At 35.9% G+C, this 23,550-nt stretch overlaps 1 protein-coding gene across 3 annotated transcripts in view; it reads left to right on the plus strand.

Annotated features, from left to right (window-relative positions):
• CAPS2 (calcyphosine 2) overlaps window positions 1-22,641 on the plus strand; it is a 31,369-nt gene extending 8,728 nt beyond the window's left edge. For 2 of the 3 annotated variants that reach the window (XM_029963540.1, XM_029963541.1), the window contains 12 exons: window positions 1,407-1,529; window positions 5,107-5,174; window positions 7,507-7,626; window positions 8,711-8,785; window positions 10,317-10,412; window positions 10,520-10,613; window positions 13,324-13,439; window positions 16,228-16,298; window positions 18,287-18,441; window positions 18,994-19,113; window positions 20,035-20,131; window positions 21,413-22,639. In XM_029963540.1, the coding sequence (XP_029819400.1) occupies window positions 1,407-1,529; window positions 5,107-5,174; window positions 7,507-7,626; window positions 8,711-8,785; window positions 10,317-10,412; window positions 10,520-10,613; window positions 13,324-13,439; window positions 16,228-16,298; window positions 18,287-18,441; window positions 18,994-19,113; window positions 20,035-20,131; window positions 21,413-21,588 (1,311 nt within the window). In that variant the 3' untranslated portion in view covers window positions 21,589-22,639. Of the gene's footprint in view, window positions 1-1,406; window positions 1,530-5,106; window positions 5,175-7,506; window positions 7,627-8,710; window positions 8,786-10,316; window positions 10,413-10,519; window positions 10,614-13,323; window positions 13,440-16,227; window positions 16,299-18,286; window positions 18,442-18,993; window positions 19,114-20,034; window positions 20,132-21,412 lie in introns of all 3 variants that reach the window. The other variant, XM_018080210.2, reaches the window with a different exon arrangement.
• Window positions 22,642-23,550: the final 909 nt, after the last annotated feature.

Below are 23,550 nucleotides of genomic sequence, written 5' to 3' on the forward strand. Positions count from 1 at the left end.
TTCAGGAAGATATAGCAGAGAAGGGTGGTTGAACAGGGAAAGATACATCACTGTAGGTGTAAGGAAGCAGGAAAGATAAATAAGCAACAGCTGTGAGGACTGGCCAAATGCTAAACTCTGCTGTGAGGGTAGATGACCATTTAAGAATCTTAATGAGAAGTTAAGTATGCAGATGCTCAGGGAACATATTGTGCTCATTGCTTTTCAGAGAAAAGGTTTGTGGTGAATAACAATGAGTTTACTGATTTTATTTGCTTAACGTTCAGTGGAATGAAAAGGGAAGGTCTTACATAGGACAAAGATTATGTTTCACATATCGTTGTTATCATTTTACACATATTGTTGATAGCTTTAAAAGAGCTTTGTCCTCTCAGAGTCAGGCTTCTAGTGTTCAGAAAAAATTGGAGAACCTGCAAAACCCTGTAAATATTCCATGAATAAGAAGTGAATGAAAAAAGGATCTGTTATTTTGTGGTTTAGTTTTATGTTTGGTGGCAGATGAGAGCAGCCGAGTTAATCTGAAAATGAAGAAATGGATGGCAAGTGTATACTGGGAGAGAAAAAGCAGGACTGGCTTTTTCTGGTGATTTTAGGTTCCAGAAAGATTCTTGCTAAGCACTAAAAGTATGTGTACCAGTTCTTATCACAGATTTTAATATAATATCTGTCAGAACAATTTTTTTGTGTTAGACATTATCATTACTTGGTTAGATTAATGAATCAAAACCTCTTTAGATTTCAATACACTTAATTGATTAGTGGAAGTTGTAATAATTTTTCTTTTCCGGAAAGAAGCTGCTTTTTGAGGAGCACTGCTAACAAACCTACTCTTTCGATTTCATTCCCTTGTTACCTCCTTCCTGACTTCTGTAAACAGTCTCCTTTGTCCATTTTCTTCATATCCTTCCTGTAGGAGATATTTCTATAATACCCTGGGACTGATTTACAAGTCTCTTAGAACCATTCAGCAGCATGCTTTGGCTTTTCCCTGTGTAGACTATATATAACTTCTTTGCTGGTCACAAAGCAGCCTCACTGCAGTGGTGAACTTTGAACTATATGCCTAACAGCATATAGTTGGCTGTTCTTGAACAGAACAGAAAAAGGATGAGCTATTGTCTTCTCAGAGGTACTACAATCTGCTTTCTCTGACTTGTTGCTGTTTTTTCATAAAGCTTGTAGGAATACACTCCTTTTGAGCAAGATTTATAAGTTCAGTTTCTGTTGAAAGCTATGCTTAAAAAATTCTTTTTTAATTAGCATGAAGTAGAAGTAGTAGAGACTTTAAAGAAGAAAGAGAAGGACTTTTAAATGAATTGTTGAGGAAAAGGTGTGTGGGGTTTTTTGTTTGTTTTTCTTATAATTCGTTAAATTTGATTTATGAAAATATTGTATTTTTTGTGTAGAGTAAACAGCTTGAAGATGGACATAATGATGATCTTATAGCTCTTGATGAGAAAGCTCTCCTGCAACAATGCTACACAAACAAGCCCTATAATATGCAGCACAGTATAAGGAAATTGGAAGCTGTAAGTATTTTGACTGGTATTATGCTGTTAACAATCTGGATATGGAGAATGACTTCCCAGATATTCAACAGAAGTTATACCTTTGATGATTTGGTTCTAATATGTAATTGCACCCATTGAAATAATTTCTTTCAATGGGAGCTGAGCTGAGCAACCCAGTGAACATTTTTTAAATCTTATCTGCAATGCTTTTGTTTTATGCAGTAATGTATATAACTGAGAATGAAAATTATGAATAATAAATACAGATATATTCATACAACTAAGAATAACTGAGTGATTTGGCTGAACCTGAACATAGTGTTACATTCCGTGCCAGGAGCTGGACTTTGATGATCCTTGTGGGTCTCTTCCAGCTCAGGATATTCTATGATTGCCTCTGATCTGTAGCTTTTAGCTGAGCCTGTGTTCCATGATCCATGGATTCCATGATTCCATCAGCTCTGCTGCTAATATTAGATTAAGTCAGCAATGACTTTGACCAAGTCTTCAAGCTCCAGGGATGGAGCTGCTGCAGCATCCCTAGCCAACGTCATCTTCATGTCATACCCTGCTGAGAAGTTCTTCCTATTTCCTGTACCAAGCCTCCCAAGGCTCAGTGTTTAACCTTCACTTCCTGTTATACCGTTGGCTACTGTCAAAAAAAGTTTGGTTATGTCTTCTTTGTAACTTCTGTTTTGTCGCAGGATGTTTTCAGAATGCCTCAGAGCTGCTGTTTTTGGGAACTAAACAAACCCAAGCTCCGTTAGACTCTCCTTTCAATTGCTTTGGCTCTGATCCTCTGTCAGATCCTTTCCAGGTTTCTCTCATCCCTGTTGATCTTGGGAAGGGGGGAGCTCTGAAAAATGGAACAAGTATGGCCTCACTAGCATGCATAGAAGGGAATTAAAACTTTTCTTATATAGATGTAACCAATATGTTTCTTTAATTCCTTACATAGACATACATTCTACTCTTTTTAGGACTGAGCCATTAGGATTTCTTGCCCATCTAAGGTTAGCTCTTGAATTTAGGATCATTTACAATGATGAAGAACCTTGATTTGATCTTGCATGATTCAGTATTTGCATATGCAAAGTGATAGCTTTCATAGCTGTTTTTTGAAAGTATTGTTGAGCAGAGTTACCCATTCTAACTTTCTCGTGGAATATTAATCCATGAGAAATTTTATGATGTTTTAAAGTAAATAATAATTTTAATTTATTTTGTTTGCTCATGACTATGCACTGAAATTTGCATCATTGCAAGCCTTTATTTGATTTCTGGTCTTGTCAAAGTGAATGCAGATGTTTCACTACTGGGGTCACTATTCATTTTCATGATAAGAAAATCTTTTGAAAAAGTACTTTTATGGAGAACTTGAAGAAGCTCTTATTTTTAAAATAAATTTGAGAATCTATACTATAGGCTGAAGATAATGGAAAAAATCTTGAAGTTCACTAGAGTAACTACTTAGTATCAAATCAAATAAGTTGAAAATACTGAGAAAGGGAGCAGTGCAGGACCACAAAATAGCAGGTACTCTGCAGCTGGTATGCTCTAAAAGGAAGTCAGGAGGTGTCTGAGCAAGGTGTTAATGGGACCTTCAGAAGCCTTTTTGTTATTGATTAGCAGACATGGTTACATAGGTTGACTCACTTTTTCTAGGAGCATCTCTTAGGTTCTCCCAAGTTCATGCTTCTGATAGCGGTAAGAATAATGGAAAAAATCAGCAGAAGTGACTGCCTTTATATTAATTCCATTGTGTAAATGTTGCTTCAATTGCTGCCATTTGATTTTAAAGTGCTTTAAAATTTTGCTTAAGCATACACGATGTTAACATGTCCTTTTACTGTAACCATTACCAAAAAATCAAATGTTAAAGTAGAATTTCTCCTAATTTTTCTATAGTTTGAGATGAAAGTTTATAGTACATGTGTAATTGCCAATAGATGGCAATTACTTTTGAAAATAAGTAATTCAATAACCTTTGAAAAAGGATGGTTTTCTCTGAATTGTCATATTTAGGGAACAACAGTTACTACTTTCTAAACAGTGAGAGCTGCTCAAGTTCAGTGTTTGCCTTCTACAGTTTTGTAAATTCATAGTAGAGCTTTTGTCTAAGAGCTGAATGGAGGATGTCCCATGGAAAAGTACGTTTAGTGACGTAGTATTCATTGAAATTCAAGGTGTAAGCTTTCTTTTTTTTTTCCTTTTTTTAAAAATCACATTCTTTTCAGCGTGCTAACTGGTTTGGGCCTATAAGCCAAGGTCCATGGAATATGTTCTGTTTAAACAAACACTGCTCTTTATTATCCCTATGTCCTCCTTTACATCATGCCTTTTAATACATCTGTTGTGACAGTTAATGGGCAGAATCAATAACTCAGAATAAAGCACCTTGTAGTTCTGAGAGCTACAAAAATGAAATACGAAAACAAACTAAAAAGCCCCCTATTGCCTATAATTCAGAAATCTTTTAAGGCCTAAAATCAGTTTGGGATAACCAACAGCTGGTCTGGTGTTACATTAGTTATTTGGGTTTTTTAGATTTGGCTTTTTTTTTGACTAGTGCCAAGCAGTATTTATTTTGAATGATGTGAATTTTACCCATAACATCTCTGTGGAATTGGGAATTATCTGTTATGGTTACCTGGTGTCTGGGAACCACCTCTCAGATCTTCTTCATCTGTGGAAAGACTTGATCTCTCTGGAATTTGGTTTGCGCACAAAAATCGTGCAGAAAAAATTACCAGTTGGAAAAACATCTTAATTCTTTAGTTTCAGAATACCTAAAAAAAAATATCAGAAAGGTTGCATAAACCCCCTAAGTAACAATAATCTCTGTTTTCTTATATATAAAAATTGTCTTTTGGAAAAAAAAGGCAAATTTAAGTTCAGTGAAAAAGTTTAGAAATCTGGAAGATAAAACAAAGAGATGCTGGTGGCCTCTATACTGTTCTGGGGCATCCTCTTGTGCTTCGGTTTCTTTCTGTGTAAGGGGTGTTGATCAACATCTGCACACTTTACAGTGAGCAGCACAAGGTTATGATTCAGTATTACTTTAATAAAAATAATAGGTTCATGTTAAATCCCCTTCCCCCTTAGGATGATATTTCCTGAAAGGCTTTTCAGATTGGCCTGTCTCAGCAGAAAATTATTGTGGCATGCAGGAGAGAAAAATCTTGCACTGAGACTAAAAGAATTTTTTTGACTAAATATTGCTGGAGGTAAAGTTTCATTCTCAGAGTTGGAATCTGTGTCAACCATGAAACCTGGAATAGTGTGATTTTCCTCAGGCTCTGTTGTACTTACATAATGTCTCAGAAACAATACAGAAATAAGGATGCTGCCTGTCAGTTGAAATGGTAGAATTCTCATATTTATTGACAACTAATATGCATAGACAAATTTAGTGTGTAGCAGAGAATATTAATGCATATTTGTTATGCTAATAGAACTCTATTTAAAAAAGATGGAAAAAATATTAATTGGGACATTGGTAAGATTGTGACCTCTGATGGTTAAAGAGTAATTCATTATTTGAAGTGTCTGATGTTATATATTTCATTTGCACTCAGTCAGTTTTTCATCGCAGGAGGATGTTGCTGCAGAGAGGAGAAAACAGGCTGTAGTAGAACAAGTGATGGTGGATCAGTTATGTAGGTAAGTGAATTTATGATGTAAAATTGCATTTTTCCCTATACAAGAATTTAGATCTGTGTGTGGCTTTTCTTGCTTAAGAGGTGTTTTGGTCATCTTGTTCCAAGTCTTATGCAGTCATATGTAGTAGTATTGCTTGCAAAAATTCTTTAAATTAAAAGTCTTTTTAATACAACTTAAGAGATCACTATAAAGTGCTATGTGCATGTTAATCTTTTTTCTGAGAATAATTTTTAATTTTATACTTGAACCTATTTTAAGGGATTTAATAACACTAGCTCACAGAAATAACTCTCCTGTACCGCAACAAAATATATGGATGCCTGATGTTACAAATTACACTTCTTCAGTATTTATTGTCTTTTCTTAGAATCTTAGCTTTATTAATACTCCTTTAATAATACTGACACAACATCTTTCAGGCATAAAGGAGTATTACACCAGTGTTGGGCAGCTAGGAAAAAAAGACACAATGATAAATCAAGTTGATCAAAATTGTACAGTAAGGCTCTCCTAAATTCATTGCTATCCCTTTAGATACAAGAAAGCATTGCTTCTATATGGAAGGATCCCCCTATTTTAAGCATGGTTTAATAATTCAGGGCTTTATGCAAGCTGTCTAGTTATGACAATATAGGAAGATGCAAGCTAGTTTAATATAGTTTCATTTTAGTTTATTCTTGCTAAGAATTATCTGTGGGTACATCTACAGTATGTCGCATTCTGTGCCTATTTTACAGTCTCTGTAGTCATCTGCACTGGTATTTTAGCCCATCAGATCTTAAGACTTTGAGGTTGAAATGTTGTCGCACTCACCATTTTATTTTTTCTTTGTTTTTGTTACGATGGCTGTTAAATTACCTATATTGTTTAAAAGTCTGCTAATGCTTTTATGCTACTTAAAAGCTGAGATAAAAGGAAGGTTGCCTGAGGGAAACAAGATTGTCATGAAACATAATGATAAATTACAAGTGTCATTGTAGCAGGATTAAAATTAGGGCAGTGTAGAAATTATTCAGTGTAGAAATCCCCAGTTTTTAAATAAATGCTTGGCCTGTGTCATACCTCTTTAAAGATTATTACAGAGATGATCTGGTTATGTTGAAGTGTTTCAGTACGACTATGTGTAGCATTAAATGTACAACTTTGTGCATCTTAGGTCAAGAATGCTCATTCTGTGTTTAACTTATTTCAGCTGCTTTGCCTTATTTTTCCCATGTATTCTTTCTACTCTGAACCCTTCTACCGATAATGTCAAACCAATATTCAGTAGTGCTACAGTTGCATCAAGATGAAGTTTTAATTTAAAAAATCTCTCTGTTTATGTTACAAGTATAACTGTGCCAGTACTGCCAAACAAATTGGTATCAGATAATTGGAGAAGAGTAGTTCAAAACTGTTGAATAAAAAAAAACCTATTAAAGGAAACACAAGGGTGTTTTGAATATATTTTTTTTTAGTAGAACCAATTTTGCACTGAAATCAGTGTAACTGATGTGTGCAAAGATGGATCTGTATAGATCAGAGAGCAGGTTTAGAAAACCATAATAGCTGTGCAGAATTATTTTTTTTCTTTCTGATAACCATTTCAATAACAACAAGCATCTCATTTATTTTTAAAAGGTCTTTTGTTTAACTACTGAACAGATAGAGAGAATATCAAAATGTTCAAAAACCAGTTAATCTATTTCTTTTCTACTTGATGGGACTTTGAGATCCTATCAGCTCTGTAGTCAACACTTTGAGGAAGGAAAGGAAGTGCCAATGTTTTTGTTAGATGATGGATTGGATGGGGCTCTGAGCAACCTTGTCTAGTGAAAGGTGTCCTTGCCCACAGCAGGGGAGTTGGAACTAAATGGTCTTTAAGGTCCCTTCCAACCCAAGCCATTCTATGATTCTTTGATGATGTCACTGGCCACTATTAGAAACTGCTGTCACTGGTCTTGGTGGGAGCCATGTATGAAGAATATCACTGGTGGAATATTTACCAAAACAGTGGAAATCATGAAAAAACCCACAAACCTTCATAATACTAAGATTTATTTTATATCAAAATATATAAAATATACTTTAAATAATACATATATGCATGTAAAATTACTAGATAGTAAGGCACTGCCAGAATATTATTGCATATATTTGAAGTAATAAACTTAAAAATTTGTAAAAACAAACAAAAAATGAAGTCCAGAAATTTATGCAAACTTAATGGATAACTTCAAGATTTTATTGCTGTGTTAGTCTTTGGTGTCTTCTTTCCTGAGTAAAAATATGTAAGACCTGAAACTGAAACATACTAATAGTCAGAGGGCTTCTCCCTGCTTTTTGTGGTCAGAGCTGTTATAAGCGACCCAGAGCAGTCTACGCGTTCTGATGTTTGCAAGGAAACTCAAGGACTTCTGGGACTTGGGACAGCACCGGTGCATTTTAGAAAAAGAATACTGCATGAAACGAAGTAAGTTTATAGAAATGCATTTTCTGCTGGTTTGGGGTTTTTTTTGTCTCTGTGAAGTTTGTTTGCCTTTCCAGATGTTTTATTTCTGGCTAGGATCCACCAGCTTCATGTGAGGCCTTTTTTATAGCCTTCTTGTGCTTATTATTGCCTAGTGGGACCTTTTTATGTGGATTATTTGTGTATAATGATTGATTCATAGAATTTATAAAACCTGGGAGAACATTTTTAAGCTTATATTGGTATTATTCATCACAAGGTTTTGCCAACCTTTTCCAAACAAGTTTGATGCTTGCAATCCTGTCATATCCTGAGGTGCATAAATTGCATAAATATGCATCTGTAAATGCTAATGTAGATTGACACAATATAATCTTACTTTTCTTTCATGTTTTGATTTCTACTGCAATAATTAACCCTAACTGGCATTTAAATTACATTCCAGGACTGTGAGCATTGAAACAGTAGCTGCAAGGACTTAAGAAAAAATGAAAAAACACTATGATCTGTAAAATGCAATGAATCTGCAGGTCTGAGTTTTGTTCTGTTAATTTTTTTCAACATTCAGGCAAGCATCTCTGCTTTGTGCATTTTAACATCATACTCTAAAGTCTTTCTTATCAAATGCCATCTTTGTAATCTTAAACAAAGAAGAAAGACAACGAAACCAGTCTCTCAATCTCTTACACCCATCACATGGACAAATCTTCGTTTCTGGAACTAGTAATAGGTCCAATATAAAACATTTAGGTGGGTAAAGAAGCCTCAGTCTGGATATTTTTGCAAGACAACATTGATTCATGCAAGTATGGTGAGTGGCAGAGGCTTAATTCTTATAAAAGTGTATGTAAACAAAATATCCCATTCATATTTATGCCTTCTGTGAATATACTCTCATATTATATAATAACAGAACATATTACAACGCTGAGTTGCTTTCTAATTCAACTACAAGGGATCGTCTCCTCGACCAGTTGCCAAGGATACCGTATTTCATGTTTTTTTGCTGTTTTGAAATGGTTGATTTTTATGTAACATTTATCTGTGAGCCCATAGGTATTGTTAACATGCTGCATTATTTTCACAGAATAAGGACCAAATCAGGATTAACTGAAAATATGCTCTCTAACAAGCTACGCTTTGATAGTAGGATTATATCGAGGTAATCACAAATTTTGTGAAGCTTTTCAATTCTGTGAATTTATAAATGATGATATTTACTCTCTTGAACTAATTACTTGCACTGAATGTTTCTGTTGCCTATACTGAGGAAAAAAGTATGTGCTGTGTGGTTGCAGATATATGCATACGTGTATAATACAAATTTTGACATAGCTGATGAATAATGGCTTTACAATCCCACTGTAGTGTTGAGATCTGTAAGTCATGTTATGTTACCATCATGCCTGTAGCTCTGTTGAGGACAGTTAGCACAGGGACTGTTTAAAATAGTGCTTTTAGCTATAGCATCCCAGTTGATTAAAACTTATTTTTGTAACTGTCACAATTGTAGATGTGGTTTTGCAACTTATTTGTAGCTCCTTATGTATTAAACTTTAGGACACCTTTGAAAGTGTTCTGATTTGAGTAGCTGTGGCATAAACATATTTTTCAGCTTTGAAAGTGATGCTTTTCTGAAGCTGTGAGCTGTATACTCACTAGAAAGAGCTGAGGATTCAGCTACAAAGCTTCATATACCACAATGAATGGTGTACATAATCCTTTAGTTAATGAGTGAAAATTATATTGTATACTAAAACATGAAGCCTTGAAAGGTGTTTTTAACATTATAGAAATGGAATATTGCATTAAAATATGTGATTGAATCCACAAGTTGAATTCCACGGTGAGTTAGAGAAAATAGTCAAATACCTCTTTAAAAAAAATTGTGCAATACTCAACATTGGAAATAAAATGGGTATTGAGAGCAGCCTTGAGGAGAAGAACTTGGGGGTGCTGGTGGATGAGAAGCTACAGAACTCGTAGTGTTCTTGCAGCTCAGAAAGGCAACCATGTCCTGGGTTGCATCAAAAGCAGTGTGGCCAGCAAGTCAAGGGAGATGATTCTCCCCCCTACTCCTCTTTCATGAGACCCCACCTCTAGTACTGCATGCAGCTCTGGGGTCCCCACCACAGGAAGGATGTGTACCTGTTGGAGCAAGTCCAGAGGAAGGTCATGAAGATGAGCAGAGGGCTGGAGCACCTCTATTATCAGAACAGGTTGAGAGAGTTGGGATTGTTCAGTCTGGAGAAGGGAAGGCACCAGGGAGACCCTATTGCAGCCTTCCAGTGCATAAAGGAAGGCTGCAAGAAAGCTGGAGAGGGCCTTTTTAGAAGTGCATGTATTGGTAGGACAAGGGGAAATGGTTTTAAACTAAAAGAAGCCAGGTTTAGATTAGATGTTAGGAAGAAATTCTTTACCGTGAGAGTGATGAGGCACTGGAACAGGTTGCCCAGAGAAGTGATGAATGCCTGATCCCTGAAAGTGTCCAAGGCCAGGTTGGATGGGGCTCTGAGCAACCTGGTGTAGTGGAAGGTGTCCCTACCCAAGGCAGGAGGATTAGAACTAGATGATCTTTAAGATCCCACCCAACCCAAACCATTCTGATTCCAAAATAAGTGTTATTTATGTTTGGGATGAATTGGATTTATATAGACGAAAAACATAAAGGTGCTTTTTAATTTCCCTTCTAGAAATGGCCGCGATGCTTGTAGAGAGTTGATTGGATTTTTTTTTGCATGTGACAGATCCCTCACTGTGTATGAATTTCGACAATTTGGAAGAAACAGGTAGGATAAATTACTTTTTAAAAAGGTTTTAGGAAACATCTTTCACTGTATCTAAGAAACCTAAATAAATTTAATTGTTTGAATACCAGTTTTGAATTATTTCACAGAACAAGCGCCTTACCTTTCATTCAGAAGGGAGTTTATCGGCATCAGCGTGGGCAAAGGAAGGGAAAAGCTTATGATCTTGGTGACCTCTATGTTGTAAGTATTCTTCTACTGAATGTAAGGCAATTTTGTTGGTGACTTGGAAGTAATATTTAGGTATTCGAATTGAAAAATGTGATCTAGCCTTCTGGGAAGACCAAAAGTCTTCCCTTCAATAACATTTTTGAATTAAAGACTTCTAGGAGTCTGGATTATTTTGCTGTCCCGTGTTTTATTGAATCCAATTTAGGCTTCAGATTAAGGTGTAGTTTGTGATTTTCCCCCTAGAGGGCACAAGACTGCAGGGAGTGTGGACCTTTTGTGGGCAAAATTATCTGCTTGGAGAGTCCTGAAGAGAAAGTACACTAAAGTATTTGTTAAAAATAAATAATCTTTGCAAGGTCTACTGGCATTTTTAACTCGAGGCAATGATTAATTATTTTTTATACATGAAGAAGTTGCAGATTAATTTTTTTTAACCTACAGTTTCAAATGTACACTGCCAGCTGTTTAGAGCAAGCATTTTAAACAATGGTAAACTTCATCTGCCAGCTGATCTGATGACTGACCACAAATCATATTGCATCTTCTGTACTGCTGTACTTCTGTACTGAGTTAAATGTTCGTGGTTTATAAATACTTGAGCCAGTTTTCAAGTACAGACTGTTTTCACTGAGTTCTTTACATTCTCCTGCAAATCTGAAGTTCAGAGCAAAAACCATGTTTGTATAAAGTATTGAAAGTAAAAGAAGATGACATTAGTTTTTAGTATGCTTTGTCTCATCATATGACTTATCCTAACTGCTTGCATGTAGTGGCAGTCTAAGAATTTCCAAAATGAAATAGACAAATTTGTGATATGGAGATTGAAGCTACTTGTTAGAGATTTTCTTTTTTATTGTCATTTATATTTTTGTAATCTGCAGATGGAAATGGGTTCTGAATAAAGATGTATCATTGGAATGATGCTATATCTGTGAATCTCCATATCTACAATCTTGCTTTCTGAACTGATATTAAAGATATACAGACCTTTCATAAAGTCCAAATAGTTTAAACACTTGCACAATAACAGTGTCTCTGTCTCCTCCTTCTGAATTCTTGAGTTCTGAAATTATTACAGTTATTACACTTAAAACTACTGTTATTTTTTTTATTATTCTCAGCATTCTTTGCATTTAGTTTACTGCTTTTCTTTCTCTCCCCTCCCCTCTTCTTCCAAACCAAAAAGCATCTTTAACTTTGAAGAATATGTCAAGTGTGTCCTCTGTCCCCAAATTGGAAGGAAGGGGAATTAGTAATACTTAGAGGAGACTGTATAGGATAGTAGAACTCTATGCTACTAATAACATATTTTTATTCCATATTTCTTAGAGAATTTTTAAAGCATAACTTTATTGTTAAACAATAAAACAACTGAAGAGTTTCTCCTAGTCTGAGAGAACTTTACTCTCATGGAATCAGTGTTGCACCTTCTGTGACTCTCTTCTCTGGTCCAGTGAGTTTTGGATCTTATAAGGCTGAAAGGAGAAGAAAAACTGAAAAGCAGAGCCTGTCTGAGGGAACAACAATCTGTAGCCTCAAATTTTTCAGCTGTAGGTTAGGCAACAGTATGCCCTCTTACTAGACAAACCTGCATGTAGAGGATAATGTGTCATCTTGGAACCTGAAGCTCAGCTGTTTTTATTTAGTATTAGAAGGGCTCTGTTTAGAAGGTTAACTCACCCCAGTTACACTTTGTCATCATTTCATAAATGCTTATAACAAATGCTTGAAAGTCTTGGATGATGTACTTTACGAAATTCACAGATTCACAGAATATGCTGAGTTGGAAGGGACCCACGAGGATCATCAAGTCCAAATCCTGGCCCTGCACAGGACCAAGTGTCACACCATGTGACAGAGAGTATCATCCAAATGCTTCTTGAACTCTGTCAGGCTTGCTGCTGTGACCACTTCCCCAGGGAACCTGTTCCAGCACCCAACCACCCTCTGGGTGAAGAACCTCTTTCTAATATTCAACTTAAACCTCCCTTGACACAATTTCAGGCCATTTCCACAGGTCCTGTTACTGGTCACCACAGAGAAGAGATCAGTGCCTGCCTTTCCTCTTCCCCTCATGAGGAAGCTGTAGACTGCAGTGAGGTCTCCCCTGAGTCTCCTCCAGGCTGAACAAAGTGACCTCAGTCGCTTCTCATACAGCTTCCTCTCAAGGCCCTTCACCATCTTCATTGCCCTTCTTTGGACACTCTCTAATACCTTAATATCTTTCTTATATTGAGGTGCCCAAAACCGCACACAATATTCAAGGTGAGGCTGCACCAGTGCAGAGCAGAGGGGGACAATCCCCTCCCTTGACTGGCTGACGGATGCTTTGCCTGATGCCCCCCCGAACATGGTTGGCCCTCCTGGCTGCCAGAGCACTGCTGTCTACCAGGACCCTCAGGTTCCTTTCCATGGCACTACTTTCCAGCATCTCATTCCCCAGTCTGTACAAACATCCGAGGTTGCCTCTTCCCAGGTGCAGAATCCAGCACTTACCCTTGTTGAACTTCATACAGTTGGTGACTGCCCAGTCCTCTGATTTGTTGAGGTCTCTCTGCAGGGCCTCCCTGCCTTCAAGGGAGTCAGCAGCTCCTCCCAGTTTTGTGTTGTCTGCAAACTTGCTTAGTATCCCTTCCAGTCATGTGTCCAAGTGATTTATGAAGATGTTGAAGTGCACAGGACCTATGACCTATTTTTGAATCACTGTATGCTTTACCAACAGGGAGCTAATCTAACTTTCCGAAGTGTTGATCATAACCTTCCAGAAAGCATTAAGCAGAACCCTGTCTTCACCCTTCGTGTGATAAGTATTGATGAAGCAGCTATGGATTTTCTAAAGTAAGTGCTGGTAACTGTTTTTCAAATTACCTTCCATTCCTTAAGCAAAAAGGATTTTTTTTAATAAGAGCTTCTAATACCGTATTACTTACACTGCTAAAAACAGAATCTGTATTTAGACTGTTTAAATTAGTAATAGATGTTAGTGAACTTTGCATAGTTCAGTAACTTTCTAGAATGATAAGGATAAAAGAATTAATTAAATTTTGAATCTGTCCTATATGCAGTGTTTGAAGTTACATGTTTTTATATACTAATCATATACTGAAAATTTTCTTATGTGATGAACTAAAATACTACATTTGGGCAAAAATACTTTTTTTATGATCAACATTATTATTGAATCTTTTGTGACATGTATGTTAAAAGTTTATATCAGTCGTGATAATATAAGTGTTTGAACACACACAGGAGAAGAATTGGAGGTTTATCTCTCTGGTTTTTCATTTTCTTTTTCATTCCTCTCCTAATTCTTCCAGGCATTGTTACATGTTGAAGACTGCAAGTTTTCTGCACTTATTCTTTCAAAATAGTTTTTACTAACTTATGTTGTTTCAGAGTCTGAAAGATGAGAATGTTTTTAGAATTTTTTCAAATGGTTAGGTAAATGGTTAATTTTGACTATGTGTCTTATACCAATACCTATACAGAAGTCATCTGTCTAGAGAATTAAGTATCTTTCTCTGCAGTTTCTGGCTTTTATTGTGAGTATACTGCTTCTTAGTACAAATAACATCTTGGTATAAAATTTATCACACTGCTGTGCCTGCCTGATCACGGAAGTTGTTCAACAGTGTTTGAAATACAGTCAGGGTTTGATTACTCAGATTTTGGTGAGGAGTGTCAGCTGATAGCAGATGTTACAGGGTAGAAATTTTCATAAAATCATGGAATCATAGAAAGGGGCCTCAAGAGGGTCTCTAGTCCATCCCTACTGTTCAGAGCATGGTTTACTGCAGCAGATTGCTCAAGGCTGCATCCAGTTGGGTTTTTAAATACCTCCAAGGATGGAGACTTTGCAGCCTCTGTGGGCAACCTGTTCAGTGTTCAGTCACCCTCATGGTACAAAAGTGTTTCCTGATTGTTCAGAGGGAACCTCTTGTGTTTCAGTTTGTGCCCATTGTCTCTTGTCCTGTCATCGGGCACCACTGAGCAGAGCCTGTCTCAGTCTTCTGTACTCCCTCCTGTCAGGTGTTTATGCACACTGATAAGATCCCTCAAGCCTTCTCTTCTCCAGGCTAAACAGTTTCATCTCTCCCAGCCTCTCTTCATATATCAAATGCTTTGATCCCTGCTTGATTAGGAAGAGCAATAACAAAATCTCAATTAAATATGTTCCGTATCTAAAGACTACTTTTGTTAGCACAACTACACTATTATGTAAGTGTTTAGACACATGAAGCTTATTCTCAGTTACGGTAATATTCATTTTAATGTCCCTTTATACTGAAAGCTTTGCAAAGGAGCCATAGTGAGCTAACAGTGCATAGAACAGTAAATTCAAATTCAGTTGGTTATAGAAATATATAGTTGTATGATGCTTAGTGCTAATTGTTCCCTCCATGAGGTAAAACACCATATAGTTTAATTTAAGATAGTTTATGTAAGAAATTTACATCTCAGAAGCCTATCATTCAGGTAAACAGCTTTTTCTTTCATTTGTTGCTAATCTTATGCTTGTGAAATTTAGGGTTGATCCAGTGTTATCTCTGAAGGTTCCAGAAAGACGACCTGCTCACTGGGCTATAATTTTGGCTTTTTTTGCTACCTGTGGTGGAATAGCTTGTTTCTTTTTTTATGCTCTCTCTGTGTTCTTTCCATTAGTGACTAAATTTCAGACAGTGAAGTCTGTCTTTTTCTTCTGTATGCGGGTGTTATTGAACGCTCTTGTATTGGGTCTGGCTGAGCTGGAGTTCATTTCCCCATAGCAGCCCTCACAGTGCTGTGCTTCGCACTGGTAGCCAGAAGGGTGTTGATAACACACTGGTGTTGTGGCTGCTGCTGAGCACAGCACCAGCACTGTAACATTCCTTTCTCAATCGAGAGCAAGATCCTGGGAGGGGACCCAAGTAGACCTAGACTGACCAAAGGGATATGATATCAGATATGATGTCATACCAGACCATATGACATCAGCTCAGATATAAAAGCTAAGGCAAGGAGCAGGAAGGCAGGCATTCATTGTCTCCAATGGCTGCCTGCTGAGGAACTGTTATGCGTGCTGAAGCCCTGCTTCTCGGGAGTGGCCGACCATCACTGCTCATGGGAAGTAGAGAATAAACGCTGCTGTCTTTCGCTTCGCTTTTGCACATGCAAGCTTTTACCTAGCTTCTGCTTTAATAAACTACCATATCCATACCCACAAGTTGTTTTCCATCTTATTCTCTCCCCTGTCCGGTTGGAAAGGGAAGTGATAGAGCAGCTGGGTGGGCACTTGGTGTCCAGCCAAGGTCAACCCACCATAGCTCTATTCTCTGGTGCAAAACTCTTGAATTGAGTGCTCTAACCTTCATTACTGTACTGAAAGAGAGTCCTGCTCAGCTACAGTCCAAAAGATCTGTTGCAGGTTTCCAAGAGCACCTGTGTCCTGCTATCACAAAGCATGAATCTTTTGATTTACACATGTGTTTTAGAGAATACATTGTCCTCTGTAGGTGGTTGTTGACTTTCCAGTTTAGGTGATTTGAATTAAAGTTCAATATGTTTTTGTTTTTTTTAATACAGCTGTTTTGAATATAGTAATATTATGTGTAATTTCACCAATCAACATTAATTTTGATTTCTTTAGAGCTTCTTCTGTGGAATTCAAGCAACAATGTTCCAAGCAAGCAGACAGCAAAGTTTTCAAGAAGATTCAAGGTTTGTGTTTACCAGAACCCATTTTATTTTAATTTCTGTATCTCTGTGTCTTTACAGCTCAGGGCAATGAACAATAGTGATGTTATAAAGATTTTATTTGTATAAATGAAATTAAACAAAAGTTAAATATTTATCAGAATATTACTGGAAGCTGATACTAGCACAAATTAGTCATAAGAATGTTTTCTGCTGTCTCTTTGAATAAACAGTCTGGGTAAAGATTGTTTAGAAGGTAGAGAATAATTGTGAATGTTTGCTGTCATTTGCTAAACCTCTTTTATGTAGGCACTCTTTGGTCACTAGAATGTGCTTGGACATTTACTTTCACAAAAAATTTTTGGAATAAAAATTAGGGTTATTTTTTAATCTTCTAGTTATTCCATTTTTTCTCCTTGCATAATAGACACAAATTGATTTCTCAATTTTCTGACTACCTCAAAGGTTTCCTAGTGTGGCCTGGAAGGTTACATGTGTATACTTTAAGGCACCTTTTAACATCCATCTGAGTATCATCTTCACTGGAAAAAACTTTCTTTCACCTTATGTCACAGGTGGGAGTGGGAGCTTCAGACAAAGTTTGTTAGAGAAGCCCTCCCGTTATGAAAGGAGGTGAAGAAAGGAACCCCTTGCTTTCTAAACTGCTTCTCAGAGAGGAGCCTGGGTGTGGCTGGATCCAATCTCAGCCCCAGACTTTGTCAATGGTTCTAAGTCTAGGGAATTACAGAGGTGTGACTGAACCTTTGTACAACTTTGTCCTGCAGGATTAAAGACGGCAAACTGAGTATAGTTATATAAAATGAATTATTTATTATAAGAAATTATTAGACAAAAGATCTTAATCAGAATTATTTGATACACAGTGTAGAAACTAAAACTACTAGGATAGGATAGTGCACTATATCAAAGCGATTATATTAAAGCTAGCAAAATAGAAAGAAACTATTATTGAGATTGATGTAACTCACCCATAAAAATGACCATGGGCAGATCTCTTTCACTCAGCCTTGAGGGTAACCTTGAGGAGTGTCCCCATCCAAGGGAGGAATCTCCACACACACTCCAAGAAGGGTCATGTTAGAAGAACCTACTGTATGCAAATGGACTGGACTTTTATAGTATAAAGTGATTGACTGCCAGTAATGTGTCTCCAGGTCAGCTTAGCAGCTTATCTGCCAAATCTTTGCCTTATTATCAGGATGTTAGTTTGGGGTTGATGTGTCGGACTGGTTTTAACATAATTCAACACCAAAAGCTGCAAGACATATCCTCTCTCAGTCCACCACTGATAGCTTTGCAAATAGGGAATTGTTCAGGTTGCTTGTCCACATTCCAGAGCAGAGCATCCTGATACACCATGCCCCTATGTTGCTTTATAATTGTAGATACAAGTAATTTGAAGGTAAAAGCAGGTGACTTCTGTTAACAGAATAGGCTGAGAAACTTGGGCATCCCTAAAGTAAACCTCCTACCTGAAGATTTTGATAAGGCAGTTGTTTTTATCCTAGAAATAGTTCTCTGCATATAATTCTGGAACGATTTTGCATAATTACTCGTATTTGTCCCTGTTTCCACATGTTTTTAACATGTTTGCACAATAAAGAAGCAACTCTGTTTCATAATGGAGTGTTTGTATTGTTCCAGAGTTGCTTTGTATGTTGAATCATGGTATGTAATCTGTTCTAGCAGAAGTAAACAGCTTTATAATCTGAGCATGTAGAGGGCAATAGCCATTATTCCTTTCCTTCTGTGGTCTCTTTAAAAGTTCGTGCTGCTGCTTTATGTGGTTTCCATTCAAATGTTAAGTAACTGATAGTTTCATTTTGGACTGGTATTCTTTCATCAAAGATCAGGGAACCTGGATGCATAGATATGTCATTTTAACCAGCACTATCATAAGTAGATGTGATGTTCTTTACTTCTATATTACCTCCATAGCAAGGGGCCAACTTTGGGTAAACATTGTGTCCCTTATTTCTCTAAATCCTCAGGTATATTCAGAGGGACACTAAGTAAAAGAGGAGTTCGGGTTATAACTGGCTTAGGAAAGTATTTCCGACAAGTAGACAAGAGCAGAAATGGTTTTCTCTCTCAGGCAACCTTTAAAGAAGCTCTAAGAGTATTCCATTTGGAAATGCCTGAAGGGGTAAGTCTAGCTGAAACTGTAATCGTGGGTGTTATTGTTCTTAATTTATGGAATTGCTTTCTTTGCTTTAATCTGTAGTTTAATAGCTGATTTTTGCACATTTTCTTTTGGTGGTGTTTTTGATTTGGCTTTTTTTTTTCCCCCTTGTGCTATATTGGCATTTGTGCATTCAGTTTTGTGTGAAATTCTTAAAAATAAAAAAATAATATATTTAAAAGCATGCAATCTTCTTACATCATGACATGAAGAAGCAAGTGTGATTGCAATCCATTTTTTCTCCTTTGGCTTTAAAAAATAGTTTATGCTATTTTCTTATGTTTTTCCTTTGTTTTATATGTTAGGTTTTGCAAATAGCCCACAGCTATCAGAACTGCAAATAATGTGAATTATGGTCCTCAGTGACTGATATGCATTATTTTTACAAAACTTTAAAGGAGTTTGGATTTAGAAGTTTGGGGTTTGTGTGGTGACAATATTGTAATTTTCCATTATAGCGAATGTTTTATTTTAGGACATTCTGAAGAACTTTGGCAAAATATTTTTAAATTGCAGGACTTCGAATCTTTATGGCTTATTCTTGATGATAGCAAGAGTGATAAGGTCGACTATGGAGAATTTACTCGTGCCATATTTGGAGAAATGAATGAATATAGGAAAGCCTTTGTAAGAAAAGTAAGTTTTATTACAGGTATTCTAAATGCAAAGATTTTGCAGTCTAACTTTGGAGTTAGTTACTTATCATGTCCTGGTTGTTGAGTTCCGTTGTTTTTCTGAGTTGTGTTTTTGGAAATTGACTTTTTAAAGTTTCAGATCAGTTTGTCAAAATAAAAGTAAATTAGAGGACTGCATGCTGTTCCATCGTTGAATTAGTTAATTTTAAACTCTAGAATTAATTTCTTTATTATTTTGATTTTATGTATATGTGTGCTTTTCTTATAGTTCAGTCCAGTGTATAAAGCATCTGACACCCTAAAACAATCTCTTCCAGAAGTCTGTTTCCTTATTTTGGCAGATGACTATATCAGTGTAGACTTTTTTCCCACATTGCCTGAAATAGGAGGCAATAATACTTGTCTCCTTTGAGACCTACAATTAGAGTAATTTGTGAGACTTGTTGTATTTGAAGTACCACTTGTTATGTGTCTATAATGCAATGTGGAGCTGTTTGCAGTATCAAACACTGATTACAAACCAGCCAAGTAGTAGTGACTGGATATCAAGATCAAGAAAAATGACATATACTTTCATACTTTCAATCATGGAGAGATCCGACTCTTCTAGCCTTTTATATTGAGCATGTGTATTTGAGTAAACTGAAATGAAAATGAAGCTGCTGTTAGCAGTGCTGAAGAGGCTCTGTCAGAATGATGCAGGAATCTTAGTAATTGGAGGAGGCAGAAGGGAAGCAGCTTAACTTCTGATTCTAAGGATGAGCTAAAAATTATGGAGAGAAAAATTTTTTGACTTGTTGAGGGGGCTACATTTGATGTGAAAGCTGTTGAGATAAAATAATCATGAAACTGCATCTTTCTTTTCATCTTTCCACTTTTTTTTCCTTATATGCTCATGCTTTAACTCTTTTTTCCCCTATAGGCTTATATGAAACTAGATTTCAACAAAACTGGGAGTGTGCCTATGGTGGATATCAGGAAATGTTACTGTGCAAAGAAACATCCTCTAGTATTGGCAGGTAATTCACATGAACAAACAAAAAAAATCTGTAACTACTGAAGTCATTAGCAGAAGTACCAGATGCAGAAACTGGTTGGAAATACAGACTGTTTTCATATTGGCTTAGACTTGAACTGTTAAGGAGAACTTTTTTTGTCTGATGACTTACAGTGTATCCAGAACATGACTATAAATAGTAATGGAGTTCATATATACAATTTTAATACTGCTCTTTATCAAGCTGCACACACTGCATATATGCAGAGTAATTGTTTTCCATGTCAGTGTAGGACTACATGTAAGCAGTTATTTCTCAGCTTTCATCTGTAAGTTACCAGTGACAAATATGATATAAATAATTTTCACTTAGGAGGATACTCTTATTTTCACATGACTGTTTTCCATCAAAATACACAAGGATTCCAACTGACACAGAGTGTACTCTACACTTGAATAATTTATTCAGAAGGAACTTCATTTATTTCTGGGACAGGTTTGTCATCCTTTACAGAGGAAGTGCTGGTTTCTTCATTATTCATTCATTATTCATTATTTTTTCAGGATTCTCAAAAATGTTTAAAATCTACCATTGAAAAAATAGGAATTTAAGTATTTGTATGGCAGTTTCTAAAATAATATGTACCAAACTAGTCACTATGAAAGTCTACATAGTGTCGTGACCCTTTTGGTTTTACCTGTAGAAAACAGGATGGTTTTTTGTATTGCCAGTGATTTTAATGGTAACATATGAAGACACATGCTGGTATAGGGATACAACATGTGAATTTTTCCAATGCTATAGTGGCATATCTTTTGCATTTTTTTCTCAATGACACAAAATCATTTTGAGTATTATCTTTATAAAGTCACTAGGACACATATAAATTGCAGAGCACTTTTCAAATGCTAATTTGCATCCTAAAGTTTTCCTAGAACTTTGAACTTGTGTTACATGTTCTTACAAGATAACTTCTGAAATACCAAAATTTTAGTTTACAAATGCATTACTCAACTTTTGCATTCCCTTGAAGAAAAAAATTTTCCTGATGTCATTAATTCATTGCAATTGACTGACCATGTTTCTGTTGATATTTAATGCTATCATGCTGTCAAAGTAAGGTGATTTCTACAGCTTATATTAAGTGAGCCAATAACTTAATTCTGAAATCAGAATCTTGACTTGGCTCATGAAAAAAATATTTGAAAGCTAAATTTTGAAAGTTTCTTGCCTGAAGTATATTAAATGCTACATATTAACAGTTCTTTAAAATGTATTTAATGGAAAAATATACTTTCATAGGCAAAGCTGCAGAAGAAGAAATTAAATCGTCATTTCTAGAAACATTAGGAGAGACCTGCAGCAACCCCATCGAAGTGTCCTATTCTGAGTTTGAAGATTACTATGAAGGATTAAGTTTTGGAATCGTGTGTGATGATGATTTTGTTAATATCCTAAGGAACTCTTGGGGTGTTTAGAGTGGAAGATGACAAAAATGAAGAAGAAACATTTTCTAAACAAGGAGTAACTAAATAAGGGAGGATTTAATCTTGATGTGCATTGCTTTATAATTAGTGTGTTAAACTGATGTCAGGAACTGAAAACTTTAGATACTTTAAGAATAATATATGGCAAATTTCTTGGAGTGTCTGTTCAGCTATGCTAACCACTCTGCTAATACAAATACTGTTTGTTTCATTTCACTGGAAATAATAAAGGCTGTTTCTTATACCAAAAACCATCTTTTTGATATTAGAATAAAGTGGCATATTTTAAAATAACTGGGAATTTGAATACTAAAATGCATGAAGGTGTATATGCAAGAGAAGATTTTGTTTTATGATGCATTGTTAAAAGTTTTAGGTTTGACTGTATATCAATGGTAACTTTTCTTCAGAAAGTTTCTTATAACATTCTTTGTCTTGTTTCTTGTTTCTTATGGTAGCACTTAGCTTGAAAGAGAGCAGGTCATACTTTTCCAGTTTTGAGGGTGTTTGCAGTACTGAAAATGCAGAGACGTTCACAGCAACTAGCCCCTTGGCCTACGGACCATCTTGACTGATCTTACTTTGTCATTTTGGTCACAAATCCAAAGCTGAGCATTGAATCCCAAAGGTTTTATAAAGCACACATGAATTTTATAATGCATATCTTCCTTTCCTACATTTTGCTAAGTGGTTTTCTAAACAAATAAGTTTTCTTTATATCCCTAGGATTTTTTTTAACTAATACTTAGCAATTATATATTTTGTCAAATGGACATATAGCATTTCATATCTACTCTGAAAGTATAAAACAGAAAAGTATTTAAAAAACCCCAAAACAACCACCTGTGTCACCACAAAAATTAAATCATAAAATATTCCTTGCTACTTCAAATATTCAGGCAGATGCTTTTTTCAATGTAATACATCTTGTTAATTCTGTAAAATTATTAGTGTTAAGAAATAAAAAAGTATTGTTAATTACACAGTGAGAGAGAGATAGCCTTTGGTTTCAATAGACCTGTCACTAAAATTAACTGTATGTTGAACTGCATTTCTTAAGCCTATACGATTAAAATATATTAGTTTCCTTAGAGCTTGTCTGCCTGGTTTTGAATTTATAGTCTATGGTTAACACAACCTTCCTCTGAGACAGAATTTGTATTTCATAGGAATTAAGGGGCAGTGCTGGAATGGATGCCGAAATGAGGGACTTTGGTCCCTCTGTCGATGATGGGTATATTCTAGATATAGTGCTTCCTTGGTCTAATAACTTGTGTGTTTTTATTTTTTGGTTGTTTGTACCCTCAGTTGTAACAAGAATTTCAGTTTCTGCTCTGAATCTTCAGATGAGAGATTTTGGAGGATTCTTTTGGGGCTGCAAAAGTCTGTGTGTATTAGTTTACAGGGAAAGGCAGATTTTATCAATGGTTATTCTAAGCAGGAATTCTGATGTGGCTCATTACAATTTTCTTGTTCACAATTCCTGCCAGACTTTCTCTTGATGGAAAGATTTTTTTAATTAGTGTTTCTGGAACTGGTGATTCTGAGAAGGGCAGCTTCATCTGGTTGTACAGGGATCTGCTTGTTAATGTGTCAGTTCAAATAACTTAAAAATAACAAGTGATTTTTAATAATTGTTTTAAGAATCACTTGCTCTATTTAGACTTGGTAACTTAGAAGAATTGTACCAACAAATAAAACTGTAGCTCAATTTAATGAATGAAAGTGATGGTGAAGTGAGGTATTTTCCTTTTGCAATGCTTAATTTTATTGTGAAGCTTTTAGGAAGATTATTCCACATTTTCCTATGGAATGGAAAAATTCATGACAAGTGCACATATCCTAAGTGGGCCTGCTTATCAGCCAAAGCTGTGTAGGTCACATCTGCTGTGAATTACTTGCTCTTTATTTTGTTCTTATCACAGAAATGAGGTGCTGTTATAACAATATTGT

Source organism: Manacus vitellinus, unplaced genomic scaffold, assembly GCF_001715985.3.
Source record: "Manacus vitellinus isolate BGI_N305 unplaced genomic scaffold, ASM171598v3 scaffold_5_pilon, whole genome shotgun sequence".
Classification (NCBI taxonomy): Eukaryota; Metazoa; Chordata; class Aves; order Passeriformes; family Pipridae; genus Manacus; species Manacus vitellinus.